The 20,174-nt window shown below is 49.8% G+C and overlaps 2 protein-coding genes across 9 annotated transcripts in view; one reads left to right on the forward strand and one right to left on the reverse strand.

Moving 5' to 3' along the window:
- LOC140213109 (uncharacterized) overlaps positions 1 to 20,174 on the reverse strand; it is a 292,692-nt gene that overhangs the window by 36,289 nt on the left and 236,229 nt on the right. The window lies entirely within an intron of this gene.
- The window catches only part of LOC126528332 (cell adhesion molecule Dscam1-like), a 150,715-nt gene that overhangs the window by 36,069 nt on the left and 94,472 nt on the right, over positions 1 to 20,174 (forward strand). The window contains exons 1-2 of one of the 4 annotated variants that reach the window (XM_072284235.1): positions 675 to 763; positions 865 to 1,155. The exons of 1 other annotated variant lie outside the window; for it this stretch is intronic. In XM_072284235.1, coding sequence (XP_072140336.1) covers positions 694 to 763; positions 865 to 1,155 — 361 coding nt within the window. In that variant the 5' untranslated portion in view covers positions 675 to 693. Of the gene's footprint in view, positions 1 to 674; positions 764 to 864; positions 1,156 to 7,636; positions 7,919 to 18,345; positions 18,464 to 19,008; positions 19,303 to 20,174 lie in introns of those variants that run through there. 2 more of the 4 variants (XM_072284232.1, XM_050176229.3) reach the window with 2 other exon arrangements.

The raw sequence follows: 20,174 nt of genomic DNA on the forward strand, positions 1-20,174 counted from the left end.
TCTGATGAGAAATCTCTGTCATATTTTTTTAACCATGCGTCATATAGGTTTCATTTTTTCTTGTGCCCGATGCTTTACACTTTTTTTCGCCGGAACCTGAGACTTCGAGTTTTCTTTCAACAATTTGTCGAACTCACTCACAACCGCAGCGGGACTAATATAATGCTACTTAACGATTTCTGTTTCGGCAATTTCTTTTACCATAATCGGACGATAATTATCACCGGAATTCGGCCTATGCTGCACAGCGCCGGCGAAACCGATGAACTTCACTGAAGGAAATCTAAGGATGCGGAATGGAGAGTACTCGATTAGCTTTTCTTTTTTAATTAGTCTCGTTGATCCAAAATGTTCTGCAGCTACTGCAACAATGTACCTTTTCGCATTTAAAAGCTGTTTGCTAGGAGGAATTCTAACGATTGCCGTCACGGTGTCGTGCTATGCCGCTTTGAAACGACGCGCTCCACAAATCACTCGCCGTTGGACGAGAGCGCACGGCTTCCGAGACATCCAACGTGTAGTGTTACAGTCGGCCACCAGGTGTCGGTAGTCGTCCAGCCTTCCAGCGTTTCGCACCAACTGGCAAGTTCTCGCCATCGACGCGCGAGTTTGTTGCGCTATTAGAACTGCAGAAGGTGGCGCAGCGGTGCCTTGAATCTGCAGCACAGGGATACACCAAGAACCTCTTCGACGATGATGGGACTTAGGTGGCTACTCGTGATCTTCCTGACGGTCGCGACGGCGTCTACAGAAAGCGAAGCCGGTAAGCGGCCTTCAACTGTCCGAATGACCCGTCCATGCGTCGCTGGTTGCTCGCCGCCGGCTTTCTTTTACGATACGATTCACTCTCGCCGATGTTTTCAGGCCCTCCGAGGCTCCTGGAGTTCGCATTCCCCGCCGAAGTCGGTCTGGGCGACGAGATCATAGTCCCGTGCGTTGTCCGCAAAGCCACGGCAGGACCGTATCGCATCGCGTGGCACAAGGACGGCGTCTCCTTGGAAGGCAGCGGACGTGTGTCGGCGTCGTCCACTAGCTCCAAGACCAGCTCGACGCTGCGCATTGCCGGCCTCCGACCCGAAGACGTGGGCAACTACACGTGCACCGCGAGCAACGCTTTCGGCAGCGACAGCTTCACGGCACCGCTCGTCGTTCACGGTAAAGTGCGCCCCGCTTTCAATATCCCGAGCTGCGTTATACAAGCGCTAGACCGGTTGGCGCAACATATAGCACACAGCCTGGCGTTCCGAACATGTTTGTAAACTGCAGTAAAACTGGCTCGTACATTTGAGCCATTTGTTCAGAAAGGGCTCATCCGCTTACAGAGCCCGTGATGCGACAGCTCGCAAACTGCAGTAACTCTGGCTGAGACCTTCGAATCGTTTTGTCCGAGAAGGCACATTCGTTTATAGAGCTCTTGATGCGACACCTTATGAACTGCATTAACTCCAACTGGTACCGTTGAATCGTTCGCTCGGAGAATGTGCATCGGTGTTACACACTTCGTGATGCGACTCGTGACTCTACACTGCAGAGACTTCCTTCACCTTTTGTCTTTCGCGCCACTCTTAAGTTGACGGGCAGCGGGTAGGTGGCGCAACTTGTCCGCGGGGCGCTTGAAAGTGAACTATCCCTTCCGGTGCCCGAGGTCTGTTACCCCCTCTCTTACACTGCAAGCTCTGATGCGCGCAGTTGAAACTCGGCTTCCATTTCGCTGCTGCGCCGATACGTGAGTTTCCGACTCGGGATGATCCGTTACGGTGTTCTGACGTGCTGCATCGCCGAGTTTCTCATCACCGCGTTGGCAAGTGCTCATTCTCGATCTTCAGGTATGGCACAGTTCTCTTCGTCTCCTAGTCTTTGCACGCATGGGAACGTTACGCCAGTCATGTCATAAGTTTTTCGACATATTGCCTTGATCTTGGCTGTTGTGTTAATTGCCAGCGCTCGTGTTTGACTATACGTGTGAGTTCACTTCAGGTGCAAAGCTTAGACGTATGCGTATAATTCAGCAGAACGTCCCTGAAACGTCTCTCGTTCATATATATATATATATATATATATATATATATATATATATATATATATATATATATATATATATATATATATATATAGAGACACACACACACACACACACACACGATACCTCAAATACCCCAACAAGTATAAGTAGGGTTTTCCATTAAGTGTTTCCAGGTTACAAAAATTTTCGGAGATCCACAAGTAATCTGCAAAATTTTTAAATGTAAATCATCTATGGCACGTATATCCTCGAGATTATATCTCCACATCAACAACGGGAATAAGCAGCGGACGCAATTTTCACCAACAGTAGCCTGCACTGACAGCTACATAAAATTTAAAACTAACACTGAGCTCTGTGGCGTCGAAATTGTTCTAATCTCACTTAACCACCAGCACGCTTGTCCTTCCAGACGCCCCGAAGATAAATGAATTCAAATTTCCCGCTAACCTCTCACCTGGAGACTCGGTGGCCGTTATTTGTGTGATCAAAAAGGGCAGCGCGGGCCCCTTCGAACTGTCGTGGCTGAAGGACGGCCTGCCCTTGGAGCCCACAGCGAGCCTTACGGTGACGTCAGCTAAGGGAGGTCCCGTCTCGACGCTCACTATCGTGGACGTTTCGGCTCGGGACAGCGGCAACTACACGTGCGTGGCCCGGAATTCTGCTGGGAGCGATCGGTACTCCGCGCACCTCGCAGTCACAGGTACACGCTAAAGATATTTTAAACACCCTTATGGGTGAATAAAGGGTGCTTGGTTTTCTTATGGCGAACGCCTTTAGGCTTCTAAGTGAGTAAGATCGAATCCTTTATCGGGACAAATAAAATCTTCTTTCTTGGCTACCTTTTGTGGCAAGTAAACATGATCAAAGTTGCGACACAATACGAAAACTGCATGAAATAAACTTTAAAAGCTACATCGCTGTCAAACTCTCGTGCGTCGGATACTTTTGCGCGCACCATGGTCAGAATGATTATTATTAAGTTTTCGAACACTGCTTGCTTCCTCGTAAATGTAGCTTGAGCCTGCTGTCTGCGCAGTAAATCTTTTTATAGCTTTGAAAGTAGGGGTGTTAGCTATGGGAGAACACCAGCACCATAAAGAGTGTCAAAAGTTTGAGAGTGTACGCGCCAGCAGCGGCGAGCCTTGTACTGCTCGAGCGTTATTGTAGGATGAGTTTAATAGGTGTTTGTCGGCACTCCACGTGTACCGAAAATGGCAACACCTGCATTACTCGACAACTACACTTTCGAAACTCCGCCGTCCATGTCTAAGCGACGATCGCAGGTGCGCCGTACGTGTTTTAAACGCGGTGTCGGCGCCTCTGTGTATCTTACGACGCAGGACCTCTCAAGCCGAACTGCGTACCATGCAGTTGACCAGTCTCCAGTCAAGAAGTGTTGCACGGAGCGCATTATGTACGACCATGTTATCAGCTTAAGCGCCGCACGGCGTCTAGCGGGAGATGCGCCATCGATGCATTTAATGTGGTTTCTGCTTTGGAGAAATCTTAACCCACCTTTATAAACAGTTTCAACTATTTTCCGCGTGCAGTGGCGCGATAAGCTATTTCCATAAACATTGTATGTCCGTGGATTGTCTCGGTAACTAGTCCACGTTTGGAATCAACTACCGCCGCTCCATAAACTCGTATTCAATGTAACGGGCCTTGACGATTCACTCTGAAGGTACACTGCTTGCCACACACGTGGCTGGATTGGGATAGCACATGTTGCGGAAATCGATGGACGCTTTGCACAACGACGCACGGCGTAGTAGGTATATCTAAATGTATTCATCATGCCTCCATGGCAAATATATCTATATATGTGTCTGTGTGTGGCATTCATGAATATGTACCAGCCGGACGTGAAATAAGGAATGAAGACGTTATGACATGCTTTTTGAACGACCTATCCCCAGTCAATAACAGAAGAAAAAAAACCAGGGCTACCTCTCCTGCATAAGTGTTTCGGAAATATTTGCTACGTTGCACAGATAGTATCGGCAATAGAGAATTTTAGCTCACCTATAGTTATCGAATACGGCGTTAACGCTAAAGCCCGTTAACGCTGGTGGCGACATCTCGTGACGCCATGCCCATGTACAATGGCTTAGACAGGTATGTAAGTTACGGAGGGGTTCTTGTCGAAGAAAAATTTTTAAAAATTAACTGCATGTTACCGATTATGTCGTTGCCGACTCTTTACGTCAGCAGCAAGTGTTATGGTTGGTTACTACAATAATATAATAATGTCCGTGTCCTCTCTGGTTTAACTCTGCGCCACGAGATGGCGCCACCGACTCGGTCCCTCGACGCAAGCGCCTTCAGTATCCGGGTGCATTACGCGAATACATACGTATACGAACAAACTACAAAACTCTCTTATGACAAAGGTCTAATCCGTTCTCTTGTTCAGCGCCGTGTTCCTTTAGCCTTCCAGGTAAGTTGGCTAAGTTCAATGTGCATTGCATTGCAGGACATTTCGTTCCTATGATGCGAGGGCACGAACGGTACAACCACCGCAGTGGCAACATTTGGCGTTCAGGCCACGCACAAGAGCGTCCAACATTCTTCGCTGAATAGGCCCTATGTATATAAACCCCAGAAAACAAATTTTGAAGCTATAGCATTCTTTGGCTCTTTCGGCCATTTTCGTGGTTGGCCGCACTCTGCAAGGAAAACGCTTGTTCGCGCTCTCTTTCTTTCGTTCGCTTGCACGCTCGTTCGTTCGGGCTTTTTGCATACAATGACGATTATCGTCGATGGTTACGGCGCAATTTCTCTGTACAGTGCTAATTTCCGTGATGCCGATAACGATTAACGTCTCCGTAGGTGATCAGTAAGTGTGTGGCATGAATTCTCGAACCAATCGGAGTGACCGACAGATTATAACCTCCTCTATTTTTTTTTTTTTTTTTTCAATACCATCTCAGTGACACCGAAACCGGTGGTTACTGAGAGGGCGCCAGTTTCCCAGTAGATGGTCACAGTTTATGGGGCATGAATGAAGTCACTTCAACTATCCTTCGTCACAAGTCACGCGGAAACCTAAAGCGGACATAGAGCGGCGGCAGCGACCAGCTAAATTTATCCATGCTCTATCATGATACGCATCAAAATGACCAATATTGCGGTGTCGCCGCGACGGATCACTGGTTCCCATGCATCGCAGAGCGACAGGGCAGGCATTGAAAATTGCAGGAGGGGCTATGGACAGATTGCTGGGTTTATGTTGCAGTGGTATTTAAACTGTTTAATACATGCCGGCGCTGTCGCGCTTAGTTGTTGGATACAGGCGCACGTAACAATCAACTGTTATGATATTTTCGACCATCACACAACAGTTTATCATAACAGGAACGAGGAGTCTTGACCCTTTTGAAAGACGGCTCTCGAATACGTGATCTCAGCCCTGGGATTGTTCTGAAATCACACGAAGGAGCTTCCTGCGTCAGGCGGAAGACGCTGTTTCACCCCCAGAAAATATTTTCGAAGAGCAGCAGCTGGCAAATGCGAGAAGTGCGCGTCTTCGCCAGTGTTTCCTTCGTGTTCTACAAAACATTCCGTACGCCGATATCAGAGCCGGTTGAATTACGCGCGGTCAGCCTGCGCACCCGGTTGTTCGCCAAACTGTCGCGCTGGGGCGCTAGTTGTCCGAGGCGTGCGCGTAAATCTCGTCACCCTGCTGGGAAGCGAAACGCTCCTCTTTCTCTGAGCTGTGTTTTCTGCCACTTCTCCGTAGGTGAGCCGCTCGGCACACGTCTTCAAGGCCTGGAGAGTCCGATAATATTTCGCTGTTCATTGTAGCCAATAGAAGAAGCATGAACCCTTCGCTAAACTTTTTAACGCGTGCTTCCACTGCGGCGGCGATAGTCCTGGAGGTCTGCGTGCTGGTAGGTTTGTCTTCCGCAGCGACTTCGGAAGGTACGTGAGTTTCGGCGCCTACCGTGTTCACACCGTCGTCCTTAGCCTTTTCCTTCCGAATGCAGATTTGTCGGTCTTCCGCCCTCCGAAGCCCAACAGCCTCGGTTTCCCGCCGAACCTCGGCCTGGGCGACGATGCCATAGCGAGCTGCTTTGTGCCCAGATCAAATTGGCCGGGCGAAGGGCTTCGTATCGTCTGGACTAGGAAGAACGGCGAGGACTTGTCGCTCAACCGTCGGATGTCCCTCGTCAGGGCCTCAGAGAGTAGCGTCACCTTGGGCATCAGAGACATCCGTCCGGAGGACATTGGCAACTACACCTGCGTCGTCACTTACGGGGATACAGCGGAGAGCATTACAGTGCCTCTTGTCGTGTCCGGTGAGTCACTGACGTCGCTTCACACGACGGTGGGTACTCCTCGAGTTAGCGAAGCGCTAAGCCTCGTCTCCCTCTCTCCGCTCTTTCATTCTGTCTGTCTACGTCAAAATAGATCATAACCCTTAAGTTACTACAAATTTATTTCCTTTAATAGCCATCTTGCACCGGACATACCGTAAACGTGCCGCAGAAGCTGCGCCACCAAGCGCGTGTATGTTTTTCGAAGGACCAGAACCTTTGCAGTGTTACAGCTATAGATGGTTAGTGGGGTTCTGAGAAAATACGTTGGCGACATACCCTTCCAGTCGCAGAACGTAAGATGCGACGTTTTAACCAGTGCGCGAGACTCTTAAAGAAGCTGACAATGGCGAGGAATGTTATTGGGCAAACTGCGCCTCTTACTGAAAGCAGCAGTTTGCTGTGCCCTTCCCGTTTCAGACCGCTTGCCTGCGATTTAACGTACGGGCCAGCGGTTCAAGAGCAGCGTGAAATAGAGCTCCGGTTCTAACAGAGTGTAACTCGCGAGAGCAAGATGGTCGTCGCTGACCTGCTAATTACATTTCCGCAGTGCACAAAACGTCCATACTAAAATGCAACGCTTAAAGCTTGTGTTGCACGAAAAGAATGCGAATTTCAAGTCCCGTGAACCTAAACTATGATGTTGTAAATATGATTTCTTTTAAATAACAAAAAGCGGCAATGTTACGGACACGAAACGGGAATACACCTGTGTCCAACCGTATGCTTATTTTGCCGCATCAGATATTGCCCAACATTGTCGACTTCGTGCCGAATAGCCAAGCTACGTAAACATGGGGGTGTCCTCACATTTCGAGTTCAACCATTTTTCACATGAATGCTTTCGGTTGTAGCAGTTAACCGCAATTTCCGCGCAGCGTTCAAGCGCGAATTGACATTCCCTCCATCCGAACTTAAACTCAAAGTAGATCCTATATTCGCCGTTAGGTGCCACTAGTTGTCTGCCTCGCGGCTTATTCTTGCTCCCGGCCGCATGCGTACGAGGGCTTGTACGCGCACACTAGAGTTGCGGCTCTCGCAGTCCGCTCTCTAGCGCGGGATGGAAGCCGGAGTGCAATGTTGTAGCAAGTCGCTTGCTCGGCTGACGATGCATCGGACGGGAATGGCTATTACGTTCGTTCTGACGTTCTTCTTCATCGACCACTCCGCGGCGGGAGCAGGTGGTAAGCCCGAAACAAGTTTCGTTTCTGCATCCAACGCGCTCCTTCGCTTTGGGTACACCTCACATTGTGCCGGTTCTCTCCTCCGTCTCATATCGCTGCAGCGTCACCGAAGCTCAGGGAGTTTGCATTCCCGCCGGAATCCACGCTGGGCGAACAAATACTCGTTAGCTGCGCGGTCAGAAGTGCGGCGACAGGCCCACATCGCATGACGTGGCTCAAGGACGGCAAGGCACTGGAGAAGAGCGATCGCGTCTCCGTGTCAGCCCAGTTCAAAGGTACGGCGGCGATCATGATTGCCGACCTGCGCCCCGAAGATGTTGGCAACTACACCTGCGTGGCGAGCAACGCCTTCGGCAGCGACAGCTTCACGGCGGCGCTAGTCGTGCAAGGTAAATTTTGTCCCTACATAAACATACTTCGGGGTTATCGCGCGAAGGCAAGTACGGTCGAGCGCCTCTACAACGAAATGACCTATATAACGAATGAATAGTTCTGTCTCGGTTCTGTTGTGAGCTCTGCAGTGCGCGACCTTTACAACGAAGTCACCTGTATAACGAATGATTTCGGAGGCCCCGAGCACTTCGTTATAAAATCGTTCGACGAAAGGCTCAACCAATGACTCGCAGCCGTAACTCTTATGATTCAGCCGGGATTAACAGTCTTCAGTGCGTGGAGGCGCACAGCGGGCCGTGGTCGCGAGAATATTTGCGGGAGAAGGTAGCTCGACCAAAACGCGGGATTGCGCCTGCCGCGTGCTTTTCTTTTTCTTTTTTTCCCCGCGGCCGTGCCTTTTTCAGCAGCGTGAGAAATTTGGAACCGAGCGAGGTAAAATTGATCCACAGAATGCTAAAACCTTGTACTGAGTAAATGCTTCGTTTTTACAAGGTCATGATGGTGTTGAATCACTCGAGGTTAGTTATCCTTCTAGTTCGCCGCTGACGTAACCGATCGGCAGATACGTTTGACTGATAGCAGTGTTCTTACGTCTGCTACGTAAGAACTTGAAAGCGAGTACCAGTGCATGACACGGCTGGCAGTTGGGTTTCAGAGCTTGGGGTAGTGTCGTGATATGCCGTTCTATACGGATGTATCATGACAATGACTGAAAGTTAGGTACAATCTACTTTTCGTTCACAGTTGCCACCCCCTCTTTCTTCTTCAATTGAAATATGATTGTTTTGCCGAACATTTCTAAGGTATTAAACTCCTTCATATCATTATGGAAGCGTATAAGTTCTGGTATTTCTGACAAAAGTGTGCCTTGACTTCAGTATGTGCCGTAATGAGCTCTGCATCCTACGTCACCAATTTCATACCATCCCCACTTCGGCGTTACTAACAAGAACAGTATAGCAATCACACTTAATAGACTTGAAGTTTGGTCGGTTCCACTGGGCACCTCCGAGATATGCTTCATAAAGAGCGTCTGCAATTTGAAGGGACCACATTAGGCGTCAATCATCAACGCACGATTAATTGCAATTCCGACAACACTAAGCCGAAATTTGTGGAATCTTTAAAGGAACGCACGTACATGTTTTTGTACTGTTGTGCCTGCACGTTGACGTTCGCACTATGGTTTACAACGAGACGGATTACATAACGCCAGAAATGCCACCCCAATTGTGTTGTCTGACAGTTGTGTCAAATGTTATTGTACGACCACCAACTCTATACAGCGTGCAGCCACGTGACCAAGGCGAGCGACACGAACGCCGCTGCTCTGAACAGAGCCTCGACCACGCATCTAGCCTTTCCAGACACAAAGTGATCTTCGTGCCATTACTGACTAACGGGCCAACTAACGCTCGTGCTTTGGCGACGGGGCTGATTATTCGAGGGTATGGCTCGCATATGCGACAACTCTTGTGGTGCGTTTCGTTCTTTCAGCCGTACACGTATCAGAAAGAAAAAACACAACAAACACAGAAACAAACAAACCAAACGCTCCATGCTTCGATATAACAGCGGTGGCGAATGCATGTCGATGTGCATATAGTCACAGACTGTGTCTTAAACTCCCATTTGTAGTTCTCATGCAGACTTGGACTTATATCTGCATCATTTATGGTTACTAAAGAAAATAAATAAAACTGTGGCGTTGCGACAGTTGTGAACTTGTGATCGATGGCTGTACATGATTTTTCTACCGTAGGCGATCGTTACGCATTTTATTTCTAGACGCCGGTTTGGGCCCACCTTCTCATAATGCAAATGCAACCCGGTGACCATACTTTGGTGCCTTCTGAGCTTTTCCGTCATAACACATCACTCTCAAAGACCTGCGCCGACACACACACACAAAAGAGCGGTATTATTTCATGAGTGGCGCTCCATGCGTTCCTGGCATTCATTCAAGCCTCCAGACTGACGCTTTCCTTCTTCACCCCCTGATGATCACCTCAAATATTCGCGTGAAGCGCTTCGACATATAAAGACACATAACAGCGCCGCTGAAGAACTAACCAGAATTATGCTTACTTTAATTAGTGTCTCTAACATATTTTCCTTAATTTATCTGTCTCTCTCTCCAAGAGCTCAAATACCGTAGCCGCATTGTGCCACCTCCTGCTTTTGGAATCGTGGATTTCTAGCGCGCATCTTAGCATTTACAAGAAGCTCGCGCTTTCGTCTGCTTGAAACTAGATTCAAATTTAGCGCGCTCTTTTTTTACGGTTTCAGATACTGGCGCCAAGTGGCGCTAGTTGTCCACCGGCCAGAGTTCCTTGAAGCCGAGCTTCCGCAAGTATGCGATGTTTCAGTGCCATCCATGTCTGTCGTTCTCAATAGACGTTCCGCGCCGCTCGCTTGCTCAAGGAATCGCCTTGGCGTCCTCGTGAAATACTGAAATCATGTTCCAAGGTGCACTGCTGTGTCGTTGCATCATCGGCTTTCTGATTGCTTCGTCATCAAAGCACTCGGTGCAATGTTCAGGTATGTTACCGGCGTACCTTAATATTAGCGATTGTTAATGCAGTTCTTATACTCTGTTGGTCATATACTATACTGTTAACGTACTAGATTACATCAGTGTATCGGGAAACTAGAAAAGCTTATATATTTTATGTGTGAGATATAACTTCTTATCTGAGACTTTTGTTCGCCCTATAACAAGCGCGTCGATTGCAGCTGTCTAAAATGATGTTGCAGATACTTTTTGCGCAACTCAAGTGAACTTGAATATGAATTAGCTGTGTTTACTCAAAATGCTTATATTTCGTGCCATCTCCCAACGTTCACGATTCTGCGCGTTTAGTACGTTTCGCGGTAAAGTTGGTTTGCTATGTACTCGACCGTGACGTAGTGCCCAACCAGCCAATCAGCTCAACCAAATTTTGCTCAATTTAGCGCGCGCCTGACGGCGACGCTATCGCCGGAAGTAATGGCCACAGTATACGTCCCCGGTTTACAGGCACAGTTCACGAAGTTCCGAGCCTGTGATGACACCTTCTTTCACTATATGAGCGCTCATCAACACAGCTCAACAGCTAGTCTTGGGGAACTGTAGAGAATTAACGTTGAGGACCTCTGTCGCGGTCACAAACTCGCCTCGACTCCAATCGGTCAAGGTCGAGTGTACGACTACCTCTCGACTCGCATATTCACCCAGTGCCAGTGAGGCTCCTCGGCCATTACTGAGCTATAGTTTCGTATTTAGGCAAACCCAGGGTATGGCCTAAAACACTGGAGTGAAGGTGCGTTCGTCGAGCTATTTCTTATCGCAGCCATCGCATCGGGGCGTAGCGGATCTTGAAGTGAGAACTTCAGCCGAATGACGGCGCTAACCTCCGTTCGGTGTACTTGAGGAAAACGCGCGTCGTTCATCGAGTCGAGGCGCGTTTGCGAATGCGGGTTTCAGTGACGCAACCGCCGACGAACGGCTTCGTTTCCAGAACCACCAAAGATCAAGGAGTTTAGGTTTCCGGCTAACCTTTCTCCCGGTGACACGGTCGCCGTGAACTGCGTCGTGAAAAGGGGAAGCACGGGTCCCTTCGAACTGACCTGGCGCAAGGACGGCCTGCCCGTGCAGCCCACGGCGACCCTGACGGTGGCATCGCACAAGGGGGGACCGCTGTCGGCGCTCAGCATAGTCGACCTGGCGGCCGAAGACAGCGGAAACTACAGCTGCGTCGCTCGGAACGAGGCCGGAAGCGACGAATTCTCCGCTTACCTCGCCGTGAAAGGTACGAGGCGCCCATCGATGCGTTAATTTTTGATTGTATACTCGTGCAAGAATATGGGTGCTGCGCGCGCTTCTAAAAGTCGCGCGATGTTCCTAGCTGACATAGAATTTTATTCGCAAGGTAGAAGAGTCAAGCTTTAAGACGTCCACATTTTCGAACAACCGCCGCCTGTATAGAGATGTCGCGCGACAAGTGCACTTCGTCGCCAATAACGTTGAAAGCATCTGGAAACACCAACAGTGGCGACTGCAACAGGAGTTTTGCAAGTTGGTTTATTTCACTGCATCCTACCCCTTCGGACGTCGTTACGATCGAGTGTCTTGTTTTTCTGACGGCCTGTACAGAAGGCATTGAAGCTCTTGCAATAGGCGGCCACTGGAGGTGTTGACCGCAAACGTAGTGAACAATGTGGAACCACTAAAGCCAGTCCACGCTGCACGTCACGACGGCGGAGGTATTTGGAAATCTCGCGACGCTATACCGTATACAATTGTATTCGCGGCCCACGATAGCATAGTAAATTTAGCAACACATGCGCGTGTTGGCGCCGCTGTCTCAGCGGCTTTTTCTTGTTTGCACACGTGGTCATGGGTTCGACTTTTGTCGGGTTCGTTCCAGGTTCGTTATGCAGCCGCGTTTAGACAGCCGAGAATGCCTACCACGTAACCGGACTCCAGTACATCGCAAACCACTTTTTCGGCACTCAGGAACTATTCCGTTATGTCAACGCGCATACATACCGCTATTGTATACGCTTGTACTGCATATATATATATATATATATATATATATATATATATATATATATATATATATATATATATATATATATATATATATATATTCCTTTTTGTGCACCCATGCGCCTTATGGCCAGACGGCCGCGCATTGGTGCGCGTATTGCTTATCGCAGACTACAGTGGTGTCGGCGGCGCTATGCGTGTTCAGCCCATGCTTAAACCCGTATTCCGTCCTGATGTACGTGACGTCTTGAATTCCGGCGTAGCGGTTGCACAAGGCGGCATGTTAGATATACTGTCTGCATCAAGAGATGCCATGTCAAAGTGTTCTCGCCACAAATAGACGCAGAGCCATATGTCGATGCTACGTTCGTGAGTGAAGATCTATACTTCTCCGGTGTATAGACCATCTCGTTGATGTATTTAGGGTGCTAAAGACAGTATAGGCCGCGCCACGATTTCGTGTTTTGCGTGCATCTTTATCCGTATACGTCACAAAAAAGTCAAGCAACGAACTGGCTCAGCACTCTGCCTGATCTCGTAGAAACACTCTCTCAGCCCAGTGCCGGTTTGCACGGCAGGCACTGCCATGCGGCGTTACGTCATGTCTGGCCAGAAGCACAGCTTGTGGGCTGGAAACCTTGGCGATGTAGTAGTACACGTGTACTACCAGATAGCCCAGCATTTCGTAAGCCGCGATGCACAATGTGGCACATTCGTACTGTGAGTCTTGAGCGTAAGAAATTTCAGAACGGATTTTTCGCTTTCTCAATTTCAACTTGCAGTATTTCCCGCCTTTCGTAGTTTTCGTTAGCGCTAAAGGGCGGCGCTAGTTGTCCACCCAGTTCGCTGCACACGCAGCTTGGCGAAGCGTGCAAGGACTGCAGAAGAACCTCGCTCATACAGTCGAGAAGAGGCGCACGAAATGGATGGAACGCGGCCCGCGCCAACCGCTATTCGCGCCCCGTTTGGAAACGGCTGGGTGACGTCCATCCGCGACGTCTTGCACCGCTGTGTACTGATCAGTGCGGTCATTGCATTTGCACGCGGCTCAAGGCTCCTCGCAGGTACTGTGATGTTACGTTCTTCCTCCCGTAGATCCGTCTGCTTAGATGTGCACTTGTAGAGAAGAAAAAGGTTTCATGGCACTAAATCTACTCACCATTATAACATTGATCAAATGCGTGCATTCGGCTAATACACTCGTTCGAACGAGTACTTCCTACTCAGCTTCTATCATTAATTACCGATTTATTAGTATTTTAGGTGATTAATCATTATCAAACGGAAGCCCCCGCATGGGCAGTTGCTTTACGAACGTCGAGCAGTTACCTCATTAGTTACCGTCGCGCTCACCCTTGTCTTGCGTCGTGTCAAAGGGGGGGGGGGGGGGGGGGGAGGCGGGGGAAGCGATAGAAGAAACACGTCGCTCTGACCTCCGAAATTCCAGGCCCGCCCAAGATACGGGAATTCAAATTTCCCGCCAACCTTTCCCCGGGAGACACGGCTCTCGTGGGATGCGTGATCGCTAAAGGAAGCACCGGCCCTTTCGAGCTCTCCTGGCTGAAAGACGGCCGTCCGCTGTCGTCGTCCGGTTCGCCGAGGACAGCGGTTGCACCGAACAAGGGCGGCCCGGCCTCTACGCTCACGATCGTGGACGTCTCGGCCCAGGACAGCGGGAACTACACCTGCGCGGCCCGCAACGCGGCCGGGAGCGACAGCTTCTCCGCATTCTTAGCCGTTACAGGTACGGACGCAGCTACTAGAAGACGGGGGCGGGGGGGGGGGGTGCAAATTAGGTACGGACATCGGCAGCGGACGTGTCTCTTTTCTCAGCTATGCCCCGTTTCTACGGAGGGTATACCTGTATTTAATTAAGTACTGTCAACCATTTCTCGCCGTCAAGCAGCCAGCCATCTTTGTTTCAGTTCCGTGGTGTTACGGATTTGGGCAGATTCTCTCTGCCTGCTGCCAAAAGCAGTGATTACGTCCTTGTTTCCGTCTCAACTCCTACAGTGTCTTGTCGTGACATGTAGTAAAACCACATTTTTTGTTTATGAGGGAGGGAGGGGAATGGCGTGTTGTCTGCCAAGAGCCAAGCAACCTGACGAGTCGCCTCGGTTTAGTAGCACCTACGGCAAACCGCGGGTTCCTTGCCGCCAAGTTAGGTGGCGAATCTCCGTCGGGAACGTAAGTTGAAAGTCTCTAAAACGAAATGACCTCTGTAAGGAAGGATCGATTATACTCCGGCCGAATTCCTATCTTTCGTATGTATTGCGAACGCCTCTATATGAATTTGACAGCACAAGAAAATTTAGGCGTCTCCGACGGTTGGTCTGTTGCTTTGTACAAGAAACGCTACGTAGTGGTGACGCCACTGCAGTTCACAGGCGCCACCCAGCTGCGCTCATCGTCAGCGCTGACAGCAGCGTTAAAGCTGCGCACTTGGCGAGTGTGTCTATGTCGGCGAACGTTACAGTCATGCCGCACTGCTTCGGCATAATTGATTAACTCGTAAGCCGCGTGCCACACGGCAGCGGGCGCGACGACTGACGAAAGCGGCGCAGCCGACAATGACGAATTGGTGACGTAATCGTAACTGACGACCGACGACGTCTTCAAAGCCATCTCTACGGGGTGGGCGAAGGATACGCGTGTCAACGAAAGCAGGTGTGATAAAAAGCCTGCAAACCAGCCATGAAGAACTCTTGACGAGGGAGACGATAGCGGGATTCGAGGAGGTATCGCGATTCACCTTTCGTCGCTCGCGTGTTTCGCCGCGGCACATGTCGTGGACCTCGGTGCACGCAAGTCGGCCGCAGTCGCACATTCCGTCAGAAGAAATGTGCACGAAAACATTAGCGACCCGTTTTGCTAAGCCTTTCTTGAATGAAATTAAATGAAGGTTTTTCACTTGATGAACGTGCTTAGCTTGTTCTATTGCGATCGGTATACGGTGTGCGGTCTTTACGGCGAAGCTTAGAACGACAGAATGCTGAACTAGTTGGTAGTTGTTCATCTTAGAAGAAAAGTTAGGGAGGCAAACACAACGGACAAAATATATATATAAATATATATGGGCGTCATAAACGCATTTCGTGTTGTCCGTTTTCCTCTTGTGTCCGTTTCTGCACGCCTAACTCTTTTGTTTCTAACACGAATCTCGACAACGAAGTGCGCTGTATATAACGAAGGATCATGCAGATCCCGAGCAATTCGTTATAAAGGCGTTTGGCTGTTTGTTAGCGCCGATCGCACGTAATATTGCAACAAAAGTCGCCTCCAATGAGTCTACACATGTCTGCTGTCAGCATTTCAACGCTCGAAGAGGCCCACCGACGACCTTTCTCTATACGAAAGAATACAGTCGGGCGTATATGATAGAGGCTCGGCTTCCCGATGAAGAGCGATCACTACAGCGCGATCATCATTACCGGCGCACAAGCAATGCTATATAGCGAGCCTGCCGTACGTAGAACGAACAGAAACAGCCTTGCGTGACTGAGCGTCGTACTACTTCCAGCCTATTCCAATCCCTTCATACGCACGCGTGAGGGACCGCTAAATATAGCAGGACATCGCCAACTTGACACCATTGAGCGCCATTACATTGAGCGCCATCTTTTTCCTCTGTTTACCTAGTTTGGGGAATGAATTCCGTGTGGCGGTCGGTTTTGATTGACGCTAAAAAATGGTTCTATCGGAAGAAGCCACAAAAACGAGCGAAGAGAGAACTACAGGACACAGACACACTGCAGACTTTCAACTTCAGGCTTATTCTATTCTCGTACGTGGAGTACGGTTGGTGACAGTAGTGCGTCCAGTGGGAAATTCAGCCTCGCAGTTTTTTTTTTTTTTTTAATCGCACGCAGGCATTTGTGGCGAACAACTTGCACCTCGGAACCCGCTCATGTGTTTAGACATTTCTTGCATTCATTCGCCGCTAGTTGCAGCCAGCGTTACATGGATGGTCTAGCACCTTCGGTAAGCTTGACGGGGCGAGGGTGGAGATGAAGAAAGAAAGGTGCCGTATATGCCAACATGTAGGGAGCACATTTGTTGAAGCCTGCTCTTACGCAAATAGTCGGTATCCTTGGTTGAAGAAATGGAGAGTTTCAGGAATAGCGTACCCAAGCAACGTGAGCAAAAACCAGAGTTACATTGTAGGCCCTTTGCGTTCTTTTGCATGTCCGGCCATTTGGGTACCCTGACGCTTACTTCCCACGACGGTTGGGTACTTTTACCCACGCTTCCGCGCCTGTTACGCGACGCGGTACGTAGGGGACTTCCATTCGCACGCCTTCGTACACTCTAAAAACAGTTGCAACCTTTGGGGTGTATATTTGCCTCAAAACAATAATGGTGTTCTGTCTTGCTTGCGTTTCCTTTCCTGAAAACGCTGCGCTCGTTACCTTCTTGTCGGGAATGCTCTGTTATGCTGATAACGCGCATGCGGTTCCTAACTTGGAAGTACCGTGCTCGCAGCGTTAAAGAAAGGAAATGCGGGCAAGACAGACGACGATTATTGTACTGTGGCAAGCATACACCCCAGAGGTTGCAACTGTTTTTAGAGTGTACGCACAGCGCCAGAGCACGTCTGCACATCAGTGACCCCTTAGCGATAGGCACGGCAGGGCTCGTGAACCGCCCTCTTTACGCGAGCGCGCACTCCAGTTGAAAACATAGTGTTTCAATCAGACACTAGATGGCGATACTTGTCCATGCTCCAGCGGTTCCGAACTTCGTGCTGTTCGCCGCGTCGTTTTCGACACCAATTTGTTCTGGCGCCGTACGTCTGCTGTCCAGTTACTCCTTGTGCTCTCCTGCTACCAGCAGTTACCACATTTATCTGAACCAGGCAGGCTTGTTAGCCTTCCTGCAACATGGCTCCGCTAGCTTTGTTTCTTTGGATCTATTTGAGCAGCGCACTGGACTTTTCGGCTGGCGAAATCGGTAAGCCGGCGGCAGCTTCGTGTCTTGTCTTGTGGCGTTCTCGCACGCAAAGTTCAACTGACCTCCGATGTGCCCAGGTCCTCCGAGACTTTTGGAATTCTCCTTCCCAGCCGAAGTCGGCCTGGGCGACGAGATAATTGTATCCTGCGTCGTCCGCAAAGGCACGGCCGGACCGTACCGCCTTTCGTGGCACAAAGACGGCAGTGCTCTGAAGGACAGCGGCCGGGTGTCGGCGGCGTCCGCGCACTCCAAGAGCAGCGTCACGCTGCGCATCGCCGGCCTCCGACCCGAGGACGTGGGCAACTACACTTGCGCGGCGAGCAACGCTTTCGGCAGCGACAGCTTCACGGCACCGCTCGTCGTCAATGGTAAAGTGTTCTTCGATCGATCTAATCAGAGGGGTATACACTGATTCTTCCAGCAAGGGCAGACCTCTGGCTACGGTTGGTACATTGCTAAATAGCGAATAATAGCGCGATACACACGGGACTGAAACAATGAAACGGGCCACATGAGCGAATCCATTTGTAAGCCCGTCAAAATTACGCCGGCGTTATCATTCGTTTAGTCCGTCACATTTTCTCGTTGGACCGTCTTAGGACAAATTGCCTTATCCGCGTACTTCTCAAATTGTCACAGCAATTACACTAAATACATTAGTTGGAACGTCATAGCATTTCGATGATATAATGGTTGGCCTCTCTGAAAAAACTGCGATGCTCTTTGGGGCTCAATTGACACCCTTGAGCCCGCAGACAACGACGCTAGCGTTCACGTTCCATCGGCTGCTTTCGAAGAGTTTCGTCTTTGGCGCCAGTCGTAATTCCTTGAGCCGCCGTTGGGTGGCGACACTTGTCCGCTCTGTTTCGCTTTCGAAGTTCCGCGTCGAGTCTACGCTTCCGCGCGCCCCTGCGCTCACTCGAAATGCAGGTTGCGTAGATTGTGCAGCTCGAGCTCTCTTCGACATAACTCGTCATGCTTCGTCACGAAGTTCGGGTGTGTTTTATCGCGCAGTTTCTTCTCCTCGCGTCTACAGGTGGCTTCACTCGCGCTTCAGGTACGACGTCTTTCACCTTGACTTATTTATTATTACTATATATATATATATTTTTTTTTGCGATGCAAACCTCCTTGTGCATGTAAGTTTTGGAAATGGAAATGTTGGTTTTGCTCCAGTTCACTATGTTGGGTTACCTCTGCCATTAAAAAGATTTAGCTATGCGTGTACGGGTCAACAGGAAAGATTATAGGCACGTGCGAAAAACAAGCCGCATAGATCATGTTTAGTCGTATTTAATTCTACGGAAGAACTAAAAGACAATGTAGCCTACCAGATTTTACAGCCAATTCGTCAAAGCATTCATCGAATAAATTGCTTACTTCCGTGACTTCAAAACCGTATGCATTCCCAGGTCCCACTTGCCATGTCTATGGGGCTATGTCTATGGGGCTATGGCTGTGTCAAGCCGATTGCGACTTTCTGACCGCGTTCCCCGACATTTCGTGCCGAAAATAAATGTATAAATTTAATTTCATTTGACTTTTTGCTCCAAGTATAAGTACCAGAGCAGTGGAGTTAACAACGGGTGCTTGTTCTTCCAGACGCTCCAAAGATACAGGAATTCAAATTTCCCGCTAACCTTTCGCCCGGCGACACGGTCGTTGTCAGCTGCGTAATAAGGAAGGGCAGCGCGGGCCCGTTCGAACTGCGGTGGCGGAAGGACGACCGTCCCTTGGAGCTCACGCCCAGCCTGACAGTGACGTCACCTGAGGGAGGTCGCCCCGTCTCGACGCTCACCATCATCGATGTTTCGGCCGGGGACAGCGGCAACTACACGTGCGTGGCCCGGAATGCGGCCGGGAGCGATCGGTACTCGGCGCATCTCGCAGTTACAGGTACGGCTGCGGCGACTGCGTCCTCTTTGCCGCAGCTGTGAGCGTTCTCCATTCTGGGAAACATGGGAGCGGTAAACAGGCGGCGAAGCTTCGCAGAGACCTCGAGACTGTTATGAAAGCACGCTGTTGCGTGTAGCGACAGTACGTAGCAGAAAACAGCGCGTGTATTCAATCAAGCTCTGCTGGCGCGGTACATTCTTCACTGGTATACCCGGGCGGTGGTTACATCTGAGACGGTGCTGAACGCGCTCAGACGTTGTTACGCACGACAGCGAGATGTTTTTCTTGGAATTTGTTACTATAGTGTCGGGGTCGAGGGAACCTCTCGCGAAAGCTAGGACTTTCTTATACGCGCATGGGCGCTATAGCGAGACCATATTTATTGGATTTCTCCTAACGTGAATTTACACGAGAGATCGTTGCTTGAAACGCACGTTCAGTTTGCGTTCGGTTTCGCCTCACGAGATTGGCCTATCTCCGATCGCAACCCTGATCGACCTAATTATAGTTTCGTCAAATTCCTGAAGCTTTGGTTGATCGATTCGGTTTAGCGTCTTAACGCAGGGCATATGTGATAGACGCCGTAGCGGTGGCCTGCGGTACAATCTTGACCATCCACCATGGGGAGTGTGCCTAATGCGCGATCGATTCACGAACCTATTTTTGCATACCGCGTTTTCAGGAATGCGGTCGCCAAGGTATGGGAATAGAACGGGCAGGTTCGTACACACCAGCATACCCGCCATATCTACTGCCAACCACGGCAGGTCATATAGGCGATGCCCAAATCCACGACCTGGGGACGATTGTCTCTCACGGAAACTGATCTCGAAGGCTATGCGTTTGCGAGCTGCCGGCACCGGAAGTGACAA

Source organism: Dermacentor andersoni, chromosome 9 (genome assembly GCF_023375885.2).
Source record: "Dermacentor andersoni chromosome 9, qqDerAnde1_hic_scaffold, whole genome shotgun sequence".
Taxonomy (NCBI): Eukaryota; Metazoa; Arthropoda; class Arachnida; order Ixodida; family Ixodidae; genus Dermacentor; species Dermacentor andersoni.